This window comes from Dendrobates tinctorius, unplaced genomic scaffold (genome assembly GCF_039654945.1).
Source record: "Dendrobates tinctorius isolate UK_male_01 unplaced genomic scaffold, ASM3965494v1 ptg000082l, whole genome shotgun sequence".
Classification (NCBI taxonomy): domain Eukaryota; kingdom Metazoa; phylum Chordata; class Amphibia; order Anura; family Dendrobatidae; genus Dendrobates; species Dendrobates tinctorius.
Window position 1 is genome coordinate 1,098,645 of NW_027361750.1, and position 12,152 is coordinate 1,110,796.

The 12,152-nt window shown below is 43.2% G+C and overlaps 1 protein-coding gene across 1 annotated transcript in view; it reads left to right on the forward strand.

Moving 5' to 3' along the window:
- Positions 1–2,552: 2,552 nt before the first annotated feature.
- Positions 2,553–12,152, forward strand: part of SBSPON (somatomedin B and thrombospondin type 1 domain containing) — a 46,594-nt gene continuing 36,994 nt past the window's right edge. The window contains exon 1 of the mRNA XM_073583834.1: positions 2,553–3,105. Coding sequence (XP_073439935.1) covers positions 2,835–3,105 — 271 coding nt within the window. The 5' untranslated portion in view covers positions 2,553–2,834. The remainder of the gene's footprint in view (positions 3,106–12,152) is intronic.

Genomic DNA, 12,152 nt, shown 5'->3' on the forward strand with positions numbered 1-12,152 from the left:
CCCCCAAGATGGTATCAATAAAATCGTCAGCTCAGTGAGCAAAAAATAAGCTCTCACTCCGCCCCAGATCGCAAAATATGGAGACTGTATGTATCTCAGAATTGGCACCAATTTTTTCCCTAACTTTGGATTTTTTTTCACCACGTAAATAAAAAAGAACCTAGACATTTTTGGTGTCTGCAAACTCGTAACGACCTGAATCATAATGGCAGGTCAGTTTTAGCATTTAGTGAATATGGTAAAAAAAAAACAACCCAAACAATTGTGGGATTGCACTTTTTTTTGCAATTTCACCACACTTTCAATTTTTTTTCCCCGTTTTCCACTACGCTATTGATACACCCGGTCCCCATCCTGGCGCTGCGCCCCAGTCTGCTGCTGCCCTCCATTCTGGGCACTCACCTCCAGCCACGCACGCTGTCCCTAGGCGGCAGCCGGCCTCCTCTGGGTCCCATGCTGCTGCTCCGCATGCAGGCCTCCCTCCGGCCTCCACCTCCTGGCATCCTGTCGTCAGATCTGTAACTAGAGCTATTAGGGCCCGCCCGCCTGCTCTCCTGCCTTCTTAAAGGGACGGCGTGCATTTTTCAAAAAATGCAATTATCCAATGGCAGCGCATTGGCTGCTATTTCTGGCCTCTCCTCCAGAGGGAGAGCGCCGGAGCAACGAGTATCAATCATTGCTACGCTGATTCTCATGCTAATCTGTCTGCACTGCGTCTGCTGTCTCATTGCATTGTCTAATGCTATCTGTCTCCACAGAGTATCAGTATCCTGTGCTTCCTGGTTATATCTGCAACCATCTGGGTGAAAGCCATCCCGTTCCGCCAACAGCCATCCAAGGCCTGTGTGAAGGTTACTGGAACCAACTCCTTACCAACTACCCGGATCCAGGACCCGTATCATTACGGACTCTACTGTAACTAGCTGTTATCCTTTTTGGTCCCGCTGGGACAGCTGCCACGTGTTCGGGGTCTAACTGGAGGTAGCACCTGTGTCCTCCGGGTATTCCATTCTGGCCCTGCTCAAGGGGCTTTACTACGGGTACCTGGGGCTCACTAGTCACGCCCCCTTCGGAGCCCCCCGGACTGTGGTCCCGAGGTTCCACTTTAAAAATCAAAAACGAATGTGAACTTCACCATCTCTGCCTCCGCTTCCATTCGTTACAACTATATGGTAAAACCAATGGTGGTGATCAAAAGTACAACTCTTCCTGCAAAAAACAAGCCCTCACATAGCCATATTGAACAAAATCTAAGTTATAGCTCTGGGAAGAAGGGGAGCGAAAAATGAAAATGCAAAAAAAAAACCAAGGTCGTGAATGGGTTACATTTTTAATTGTTCCTCCACTGATGCTCTGTGGGACCATCCTTTTCTTTTCTGCACAACACATCATTTGATCGCAGCGGCCACGTGATGTCAACAGCAACAACATTTTGCAGTGAATCCATCAGTCATAATACAAGACACAAAAAAGGCAATAACAATAAATGGAATATTACAGTTCTAAGTTACTCCTTTAATGACCGGTCTAACAAAATCATAAGCCAAGCCTGGGATTCCTTAAGCTAAGGAAATTCGCACAGCTCCTGTCCACGGCCAGCGATCACTGACCTTATCTGTGGACAGGAGTTGCGAGAAGTGACCTGGTCATCTATACTAGGGAACATATTTTTTTACTTTATTGTTTATTTCTTCTGATTTAATGGCTGCATCTATAGTAGACAAAGGTATTCCGAAAAACAGCTCTTTATATTATCAGAAGTCCAGGCAGAGTTGATCAGGGTCTGCGTGGATCCAGCATTTGTGCTACTGCTTGGCAGACCCCCAACTGTTATGTTATCACCACATCCTATGGGAGCATCAGCAGCGGATTCGCTTCTATTCCCTCCCTGAACATTGAGCACTATGTACCTGGTGAAAGAAGCTCTAAAAAACACAGAGAAGTAGGAAAAGAATCTAGTTGGCATGAGACCATAAGTAAGCAAATCGCTTGTTCGTGGTCACATGAAGACTACCCAAACTGGCAACCATAGCCATATTGGATACCTTGTGACCATGCTACACACTGTTAAGATTTGACATGCTACCAAAAGAATTAACTTGAAAAACTTTAAATCAGACTGAAATAGGACTAAAATATGGAATTTTAGCTCCATCTGAATAAATAATTTACAAATTCCATAAATCCAATAGTTTTCCTTATTTCTGTTGACATATGAAAGGGTTCGTCCACGTATTATAACAGCTGTGGGTCAGAGGTTGCCCATCCTTAAGAATGATCACAGTATTGTATTGTTTAGAAACCAACACAGTAAGAAAGCAACTGCATCCGTCTAAATCTGCGACAAAAGAATATTAAAAAAAAGTTTTCAAGTTATTGATCCCAATAGGTTATCGCTCACAGACGAGGAACGTCCTTTATTAATGGACAGTGGGACTGGAGGGTGCAGGCTCCATGTACATTGCCTACCACTAGTGATTGCATACTTGTACACATATCATCCTCCACTCTGCTCAGGGAGGAGGCGAAACTCACATTCCACCCAGTGAGAAGCCTGGGAGGGACGCAGCTCTCCATACAACCCTCACTGCTGGCTGTCACTTTCTGGGGACAGTTCTTCACCTGCCAGCTCTGCTCTGGAGATCCGAATCTGCTCTCCCCAGTTGCACATTTATTCTGATCATATTTGGATAATCTGGAGGATTTTCCAGATGGTCATATATCCAAACTTATTTAACCAGTGACGGTCCTACAGAGTTTACGTGACACGTACAGCATCCTTCCCGGACACCCGGAGACGTGCAGCCACCATGTCATCACGGTCCATCATCTAAATGAGAAGTGCCCTTGCTTTACCTGCTGAGTACATTACAATGGATCAGCACAGGAGAAGATACAGCGTTTGGGTGTGTTTGATGGGATTGCTGGGACTCGGTGGCATGGCCGAAGGTGGCTGTATGGAGGCGAAAAAGTGCTGCAAAGGTAGAGATCTGACATGTGTCAGCAAGGGCTGGAGGATGGACAGAGACTATGGGACTTGCTTCTGTGATCAAGTGTGCACATCAACCAAGGACTGCTGTCATGACTATACGCAGGCCTGTCCCGGTAAGGAAATGTTGCTGCGGCTAAGCTGTTATTCCCTCTGGTCAGTGTATAATCCCGACAATGCTGCTAATGTATGCCCTGAAAGTGATTTTAGGGGACAGTGGGCTGGCATAGGGCACATAACATATATCACTGCATTAAAAAGCATGGATCCTGCATGGTTCATTTTTATTATAAGGTGAATGAGTGGGTATCATACAGGTGCATACATTTGTGCCATATGGAAGAGATTTTTCCTGCACGTATACAAAACAGATAGGCTAAGTTCACACTGGGCGTTTTTGCTGCGTTTTTTTTTATATCTTTTTATTGATTTTTAAATGCAAAACAAAAAGAACATTCTTTGAAATGTATATATTCTTACAATAGATTATTAAAAGTCCTTTGTTGATTAATCATAGGTAAGCATGACCTTAATCATATTCGTTCTTATACACGGTAATAATTCCTCAGTAGAAATCCGATAGCAAAACCTGAGTGCTTGGCAGGAAGGAAGCTGCAAAATGCAGGTTCTGCTGCGGTTTTGGTGCGTTTTTTTTTAATGCGTTTCTTTCCATTCAATTAAATGGGTGAAAAAATGCTGAAAGAAGTGACATGCTCTATGTCCAAAAACCCAGGTAAAGCTCAAAATATTGATGACAAGAAAATCAATGAAAACCAATGTGTGTGCATGAGATTTCTGAAATCTCATAGACATAGCTGGCACTGTAAAAAGCAGCTGAAAATTATTATACAAAAATTATTATACAAAAGTATAAAAAACAAAAGCAGCAAAAACGCTCAGTGTTAACTTAGCCAAACTGTACATGGTGAGAACAGGTATTGTTCATACACAGCGTTTTGATTTTTTTTTTCTGCTGCTTTTTATGCACCGCAAATACACAATAACAATTTTGTCTGATTATTGCGTTATTGCTGCGCTTTTCTTTTTTTATGCATTTTTGGCGCAGATTTGAAGCTGCTTTATTCAACGCATTCTTTTGTTAGTAGAGAAAAGTTGTGATTCTGGACTTTTTTAGGCTCCCCATAAAAGCCTACAAAAAAAAAAAACAAAATAAAAAAAACATGGTTCAACAGCACGGTAGGAATGAGCTCCCATGGAATCACATCCTTTTTGCTTGAACAGATAAGTGGAGCGGATTTTCTGCACAAAAAAAGCTCAGCAGAAACAAAAACGCAGCATTTATGCTAGGTGAGAACATGGCTTTTGAGAAGTTTTTTTTATATTTTATTTGATCTTTCAAGAGATTTTCTTCCTGTCTCACAACTGGTAAATGTTACAAAAGATGAGAAAACCTTTTAAAATTTGAGGATGATCAAAAGGCGACTCAGCCTAATTGTCTTTACATTGAAATCCCGACAAGCCCTAATCTTGGTAAAATGTAATGGTAAGATGACCTGTGATTATTGAAGAATAGTCTAAAAATTGCTGAGACTTGTAGTTCAACCTTAGACTCAGAGCCTGCACTAACTCTCCCAAGAAGTTGCATTTATAATTTTTTCTTGTCTGTGCTCCAGGCTGTCATTTTATCAGAAGCAATTCAGGAAGACAAGGAACAATTCACAAATTCCCTTTAATATCCTCATCTGGGTGGATAAATCTTGGCTCTAGTACTTTAGGAAATGACTAATTGATCCTATTCTTGATTTCACATTTTTCACTCGCTCCTTAGACCCATAATAAGGAAAATATGCCTGGTTTAGGAAATGAATGAGAACAGTTTGATGAATGTGTATTTGTTGGTGTGTACTAATAATACTGGCAACAAATAGATATTAAAAAGTTTAATTTGCTCATCCCTGATGGTGCTGAATAAATGACCAAATCATCATGGACCTGCAATACATACGTGAAAAATGACAAGTATTTGTTAGGACTTTCAAGTGTGGGTGATTACTCTGAGGACACCGGGGCGGATCTTGGGGACCAGATCCCTGGAGTCATTACTTTTGTATATGTGGCTGGCCCTTTAAACCATAGCGACCCAGATATATAAAGTTAGAGGCGCAACTTAATCTTCATACTCTCAAAGCAAAATCTATACCAGGGCACCTACCTGACATGCATTCTTTATAATACCCGTGTCTTCTTATTTGGCAGAGGGGTCTTTGATTTCGTCAGATACGGGGAACTGGATGCTACATCTACCTTTGCAAAACCTTATTGCTATATTCCTGAATAAAACAGTTTTTCAACCTCAGCTTTCCACTATAATAATCTCTCAAGCGTCATGTTTAGATAGCATTTGCCTTGAGCACTACAGGTACTGGAACTGTCAAACCGTTTCTAAAGTTAACTCTAAAGGAAAAGTCCACCATTGAATGTCATTTCGCGATAGTCCCTAGAAAGTTATGTCACTTTGTAAAAGCTGTGATAGACTTGTGTTTATAGAAAGAGCTGTAAAAGGGAGAAATCTGAGGCCAGAACCAGTAATCGAGCAGGAGATGTGTCTCAGACTACTACAGACTCCCTGCAGGCACTGCAGCTAAGATGTAGTCACATCATACAGCTTTGTCCTAAGAGTGCTTAGCTAAAATGTAGCCAAAGAGCAAGCACTACACAAAACATAAAGCCATCCCGGATACAATGGGACAGAGCCATATTTGGGACTCCGCCACTGTCCTGGGCAGACTGCCCTATGTCCCCCACTGCCAACACCATTACGCCATCTCTGATATCTTCTGTCGTCAGTGTATCGCTGTGCAATGCGGGCATGAAACTGACTTGCTGAGCTCCATAAAAAATAAGAGTCTGACGATCTGCATCTTCACTCCTGATATGAGATGCTGCAGCCTGCAATGTCCTCATTCCGCTGTACCCTCCAAAGACAAATGCAAGCGGTTTATTAAAAAAAAAAGTTTAAAAAAAATCTAAAAACAATATATAAAATTTTTAGATGACCCACCTTTAATAATAAAGAAAAAAATAAAATAACATAAGGATATTTATTATTGTCACACCCATGAGATTCTAATCTATGAAAATATACATATAGAGAAAAAAAATTTAAACACTGTTTTTTTTGGGGGGGGTGCTGCCAAATCACCCTTAAAAATAAAATGAAATGCGATCAAAACATTGTATGTAGCCTAAAGGTAAATTGGAACAGCGAGGCTAAGTGCCAGAATTGGCGCATCTTGTAGATGCGCCTTTTCTGGGGTGGCTGAGAGCTGATGTTTTTAGCCTGGGGGGGTGCAGTATCCATGGCACCCTATGCTTGTTTTTGGGGGTAGTCCCACATTTTAATAACCACTAAAGGCTAAGTATATAGCTGTGAGCTGATATTAATAGCTTGGGAAGCTGCATTGGTCTTACCCCCTTCCCAGGCTATAAACATCTGCCCCCAGCCATCAGCTTTCCCTCTGCTGGTTTTAAAAATTATGCGGGAGCCCACGCCTTTTTTTTTTAGAAAAATTATCATTTAATAATTAAATACATGTACAGTAAGCTGCACACACACTGTACTCATTATATAGGTCACTGACATCTTTACATCTATCTATTCTATGTGCATATATCTATTCTATCTACTCTGTTCTGTTGGGTCATGCTGTGATTTTACTGTACGCGGTTGCTGAATTGATGGCTTTTCAAAGGACATCGGTGTGTAGAAATTGGATGGCACTTGCATGGCTTGAGTGCCGTGTGATTTTTTTTTTCTCTCACCCATTGATTTACATTGGCGAGTACCATCCGAGATACAAGGACAATCGCAGCATCCTGCAATTTTTTTCTCAGTCTGATTTCAGCTGAGAAAAAAATTGCAGATGAGCTGTGACTCATAGCTTCATATTGGTCAGAGTGCAATCCGATTTTTTTTTATCGGATTGCACTCACCCGTTTTTCTCGCAGATGAGTACGAGCCCTAATAGAGCTAAATGGATTGTTGGACCAAGCAGAACCAACATTTTGAAGCAATGAAGATAAGTATGCATAAATGTTCTCACATTTTTATCTGCATCTTTTGATAATAGAAAAAAAATAAAGTTGGCCTAATAAATAAAAATGCTATAAAATGTAGTGTACACCTCAGAAAAACAATGCTACAAATACAGGGAAGGTTATGGAAGCACACATTATATATATATATATATATATATATATACACACACACAGGGCTGGACTGGCCTGATCTGATCTGATCTGGCAATTCTGGCAAATGACAGGAGGACCTGTCTGGTCGTGGGCCGCCTTGTCTGCTACATTGTTAACAAAATTGGTGTTCTCAAGACATCCATACCGTTAAGAGTTTTGACCGAGCACCAATTCCTTGACTCCGTCACTTACCCCAGCATGCCACAGGTATCATAAGAAATATTGGTCTTGCAGTAAATCTTCCCTTCCTCAACCCAGGGTAATATTAGTAATATATCCCATCTGGTTCTTGGGGATGCGGAGAACATGGGCCTGTGTGATTTCAAATGCCAGGGCTGAATTGCGGCTCCAGTCCGTACCTGTGTATGTGTATATATATATATATATATATATATATATATATATATATATATATATTTTGGTACAGTGACCGCTGTGACAGCTAGCGGGCGCTGTATGGGTCATGCACACAGGCATATCCATTGTGGTAATGGAGATAGGATGAACGCCAGGATGGTAAATGACCGTTATGTATCCCAGGGTGGGTGGCCCTGGGATGGAAGCTTGAACGTGTTCATCAGCAGAGGTACTGCTGAGGTTTTTGTTACAGTGTATCAGGGAAAGCTTCCAGGTGGCTTGGTGAGACGGGTGGGCCCAGTCACCTACAAACCCAACAAGGGGCGTGTGTCTAAAAGCCCATAGTAAGCCTGTATATATGTGTGCATGGCTGGGTGTCTGAAATAGGACCTGCGATGAGGTCACAGCCATGTGATCCATATCTCACCGTTGGGCATGGCTATTGATCATATAAGGTGACCAGGGTAGGTCACATGAGAGAGAGTGCCTGGATCTGATTGGTCCGTGTGGAAGGTCCCGGAAGGTCGACGTGCTGGAAGGTGTGCTGCCTTCCTGAAGCGCACATGCGGACGCCGCTGACCATGTGAGGCCTGTGTGTGTAATGGCCTGTGTATCTCGGACAGTCCCCAGGAGGAAAAAGACATCCGGAGTGAGAAGCAGCTAAGAGGTAACACCCCGGACAGGAGGGAATTAACTGTGAGACTATAAAGCCTGATTGCTGGACATAGCACAGCCTGTGTGATCACAAGGCTGAGAGAGCGAAGCCCTTTGATGAACATTGACCTGTCTGATATAAGACTACTGCTGTTTATAGTTTATGCCGTCTAATAATAAATCACATGGACTGATTTATGAGAAAAACCCGTGCCGGACCTTGTTAATCTGCTGTTAACCTTGTTAAGTGAATGTCCCCCAATACACTCAGTGAGCGCTACCTTACAATATATATATATATATATATATATATATATATACACACACACACAAACAAAATATTAACCCCAAAGGCTTTTGATCTGATCTATTTGCAGTCAGGGCTCAGGCCACTTCATTACATTCACACAAAGCTCGTCAAACCGTTTATGACTTTGCTTTGTGCAAGGGGCTCAGTCATGATGGAATGGGAAAGGGTTTCTCCAATATTTTTCCTACTTCCCATTGCGTTTTTGCTGTATATCAGTGGTTCCGTTGAAGCTTCAATCTGAAGCCCTGAAAAACATGATTCCAATGCCAACCCTTATTGACTTTCATGATGCCTCCGTTTCCGCAGTGTTCACCTTCTTGACGCAGGCACTGAGTTGATCAGTCGTTTGTGGACACTGTCAAAACAGAGACAAGGAGGAGCACAAAGTGATTCCATCTGCCTCATTATAATCAGTCACCTCTATCTGACATTGCACCTTCATTTTTCAGATGGAAGCCCCAAAAGGAGCCACTAATGTGGCAAAAATGCAATCTGAACATAGCCTAAGCGTCAAGCATACAATTATAGAAAATTACATATTATTATTATTATTAGCCTTAATGGTATAACATAATACATTTTATTTCTATAGCGCCGACATATTCTGCAGCACTTTACATTTCAGAGGGGACTTGTATAGACAATAGACATTACAGCATAACAATAATCACATAGATCATAACAGATACCAAGAGGAACAAGGGCCCTGCTCGCAAGCTTACAATCTATGAGGAAAAAGGTAGACAGAAAAGGTGGGTGGTAACAATTGCCCTGATTGTATGGACCAGCCAGGGTTGGACTGGCCCACCCGAGAACCGGAGAATCCTCCAGTGGGCCCTGGCTTCTCCTTAAATAGAGTTCATAGTGCAAACCTTGCAGTTGCTATGGGGCTCTTCAGTGGGGGGAAGGTGGGCCCTCAGGATCAAAACCACCGGTGGGCCCAATGTTCTTCAGTCTGACACTGGGACCAGCCGTAATGTTAAGTGTGTAACAGTACAGACACAGAGGGCTAATGAATGGATAAAGCTTGTGGGAACATGATGTGGGGAACCTGGTTATGGTAAAACTTTTGGCTGTGCCACACAGGGATAGATTAGGTTAATGTGTTGAGGCAATAGGCCAGTCTGAATAAATGCGTTTTCAGGCACGGTTAAAATTGTGGGGATTGGGGACTAATCGTATTGACCTGGGAAGTGCATTCCAAAGAACTGGCGCAGAACGTGTATAGTCTTGGAGACGGGAGTGGGAGGTTCTGATTATTGAGGATGCTAACCTCAGGTCATCAGCAGAACGGAGGGCGCGGGTAGGGTGGTATACTGAAACAAGGGAGGAAATGTAGGGTGGTGCTGAGCCATGGAGAGCTTTGTGGGTGAGGGTAATAAGTTTGTACTGGATTCTGGAGTGGATGGGTAGCCAGTGTAATGACTTGCACAAGGTAGAGGCGTCGGTGTAACGATTGGCGAGGAATATGATCCTGGCTGCAGCATTCAAGACAGATTGGAGGGGGGAGAGTTTGGTAAGAGGGAGACCGATTAGAACAGAGTTACAATAGTCGAGATGAGAATGAATAAGAGAAACAGTAAGAGTTTTTGCGGAGTCAAAAGTAAGAAAAGGTCGAATTCTAGAAATGTTTTTGAGGTGCAGATAACAAGAGCGAGCCAGTGATCGGATGTGGGGGGCAAAGGAAAACTAGGAGTCAAGTATGACCCCAAGACAGCGGGCATGTTGCTGGGGAGTAATAGTGGAACCACACACGGAAATGTGTTATGAATGGGTCACCGAGGAGGATAGCAGGCCCAGGCTAAGCCACAGAAAACCAGAGAGGTTGGTAACTAAGCGGATACAGACCCTGATCCTGTCCACACAACTAGCAGTAGCCGTGGAGCATACCTACGATAATCCTAGATGCCTCAGCACAGCCGGAGAGCTAACTAAGGCTAAAGCAAGAAAAGGGAAATCTAAACTGCCCCGGAGCAGACCCCAAAGGAATAGATAGCCCCCAAACATATATTGTCGGTGAGACAAAATGAAAACACAAACGCGGGAAGAAAAATAGACTGAGCAAACGATGGGGCCCACACTGACTAGACACGACAGGAAAGGAAAGATATTGTCTGCAATAACGCAAATACCTCTGCAAAAAGTCCAATACGTCTGATGCACAAAAACACTGAAGTCTCACGACTTCTCCCCCACTAATCAGTACTCTGGTATATTCTGAAAGCAAAGCAAAAAGAGACCAATATAAAAGGGGACAAAACAAACTGGCACATGCAGTAACATATGGGCAGTGATTCAGCACAGCCCCAGCTGCAGCTAGCTGACCCTCACAAAGCAGAGATAAACAAAACCAGATCAAATGCAAACAGAATAGCTAATTAACCACTTAGCTGAACATGCAGGGAAAGAGCAGGAGACATCAGACCTCAGGAGGCACAACAAGAAAATCCCCAGCAGGGATAGAGGGAGTCAGCTGTCTTAAATCCCAGTCAGAAACCCCAGATCTCGAATCGTCTTCCTCATTATCAGGTGGCAAGCCTCTGTCAATCAGATCAGCTCCACTACCTCCAGTAACCACCAGAGGGAGCCCAGAAAGAGAACTCTCAATCTGACCAGCTTCACTATCTTCAGTAATCACCAGAGGGAAGCCAGAGAGAGAATTCACAACAGTACTGCCCCCTTGAGGAGGGGTCACCGAACCCTCATCCACGCCACCAGGCCGGTCAGGATGGGCCCGGTGAAAAGCACAAACCAATCTTTCGGCATGAATGTCAGAAGCAGAGACCCAAGAATTATCCTCCTGGCCATAACCCTTCCATTTGACCAGGTACTGGAGTCTCCGTCTAGCCAAACGAGAATCCAATATTTTCTCTACCTCATACTCCAAATTACCTTTAACCAATACAGGGTCAGGAGGCACCGCCATTGGAACTACTGGCTCTACAAACCTCTTCAACAAGGATTTATGGAACACGCTATGAATCTTAAACGGAACTGGAAGAGCCAAACGGAAAGAAACAGGATTAAGGATTTCCAAAATCTAATAAGGTCCAATCAATCTTGGCTTGAATTTTGGAGACGCAACCTTCATAGGAATATTCTTTGAAGACCACCAAACCATATCACCCACTTTAAACCGGGGACCAATGGTCCTATGCCTGTTGGAAAACCGTTTGGCTTTTTCCTGAGAGTGGGACAACTTATCCACCACTTGGTCCCAAATCTGCTGCATTCTCTCTGCCACAGAATCCACACTTGGGCAGGCCGCAGATTCCACCTGCCCTGTAGAAAATCGAGGATGAAACCCAAAGTTACAGAACAAGGGCGACATCAAATTGGCAGAACTAGCCCTATTGTTAAGCGCAAATTCGGCCAAGGGCAAAAATGAGACCCAGTCATCCTGATCAGCAGATGTGAAACATCTCAAATAGGATTCCAAAGTCTGGTTTGTTCTCTTAGTCTGCCCATTGGTCTGGGGTTGAAATGCAGAGGAGAAAGATAGCTGAATTCCCAGTTTGGAACAAAAAGCTCTCCAAAATCTGTAAACAAACTGGACTCCTCTGTCCAACACAATGTTCTCAGGAATCCCATGCAACCGAACCACCTGTTGAAAATACAAGGGCACCACAC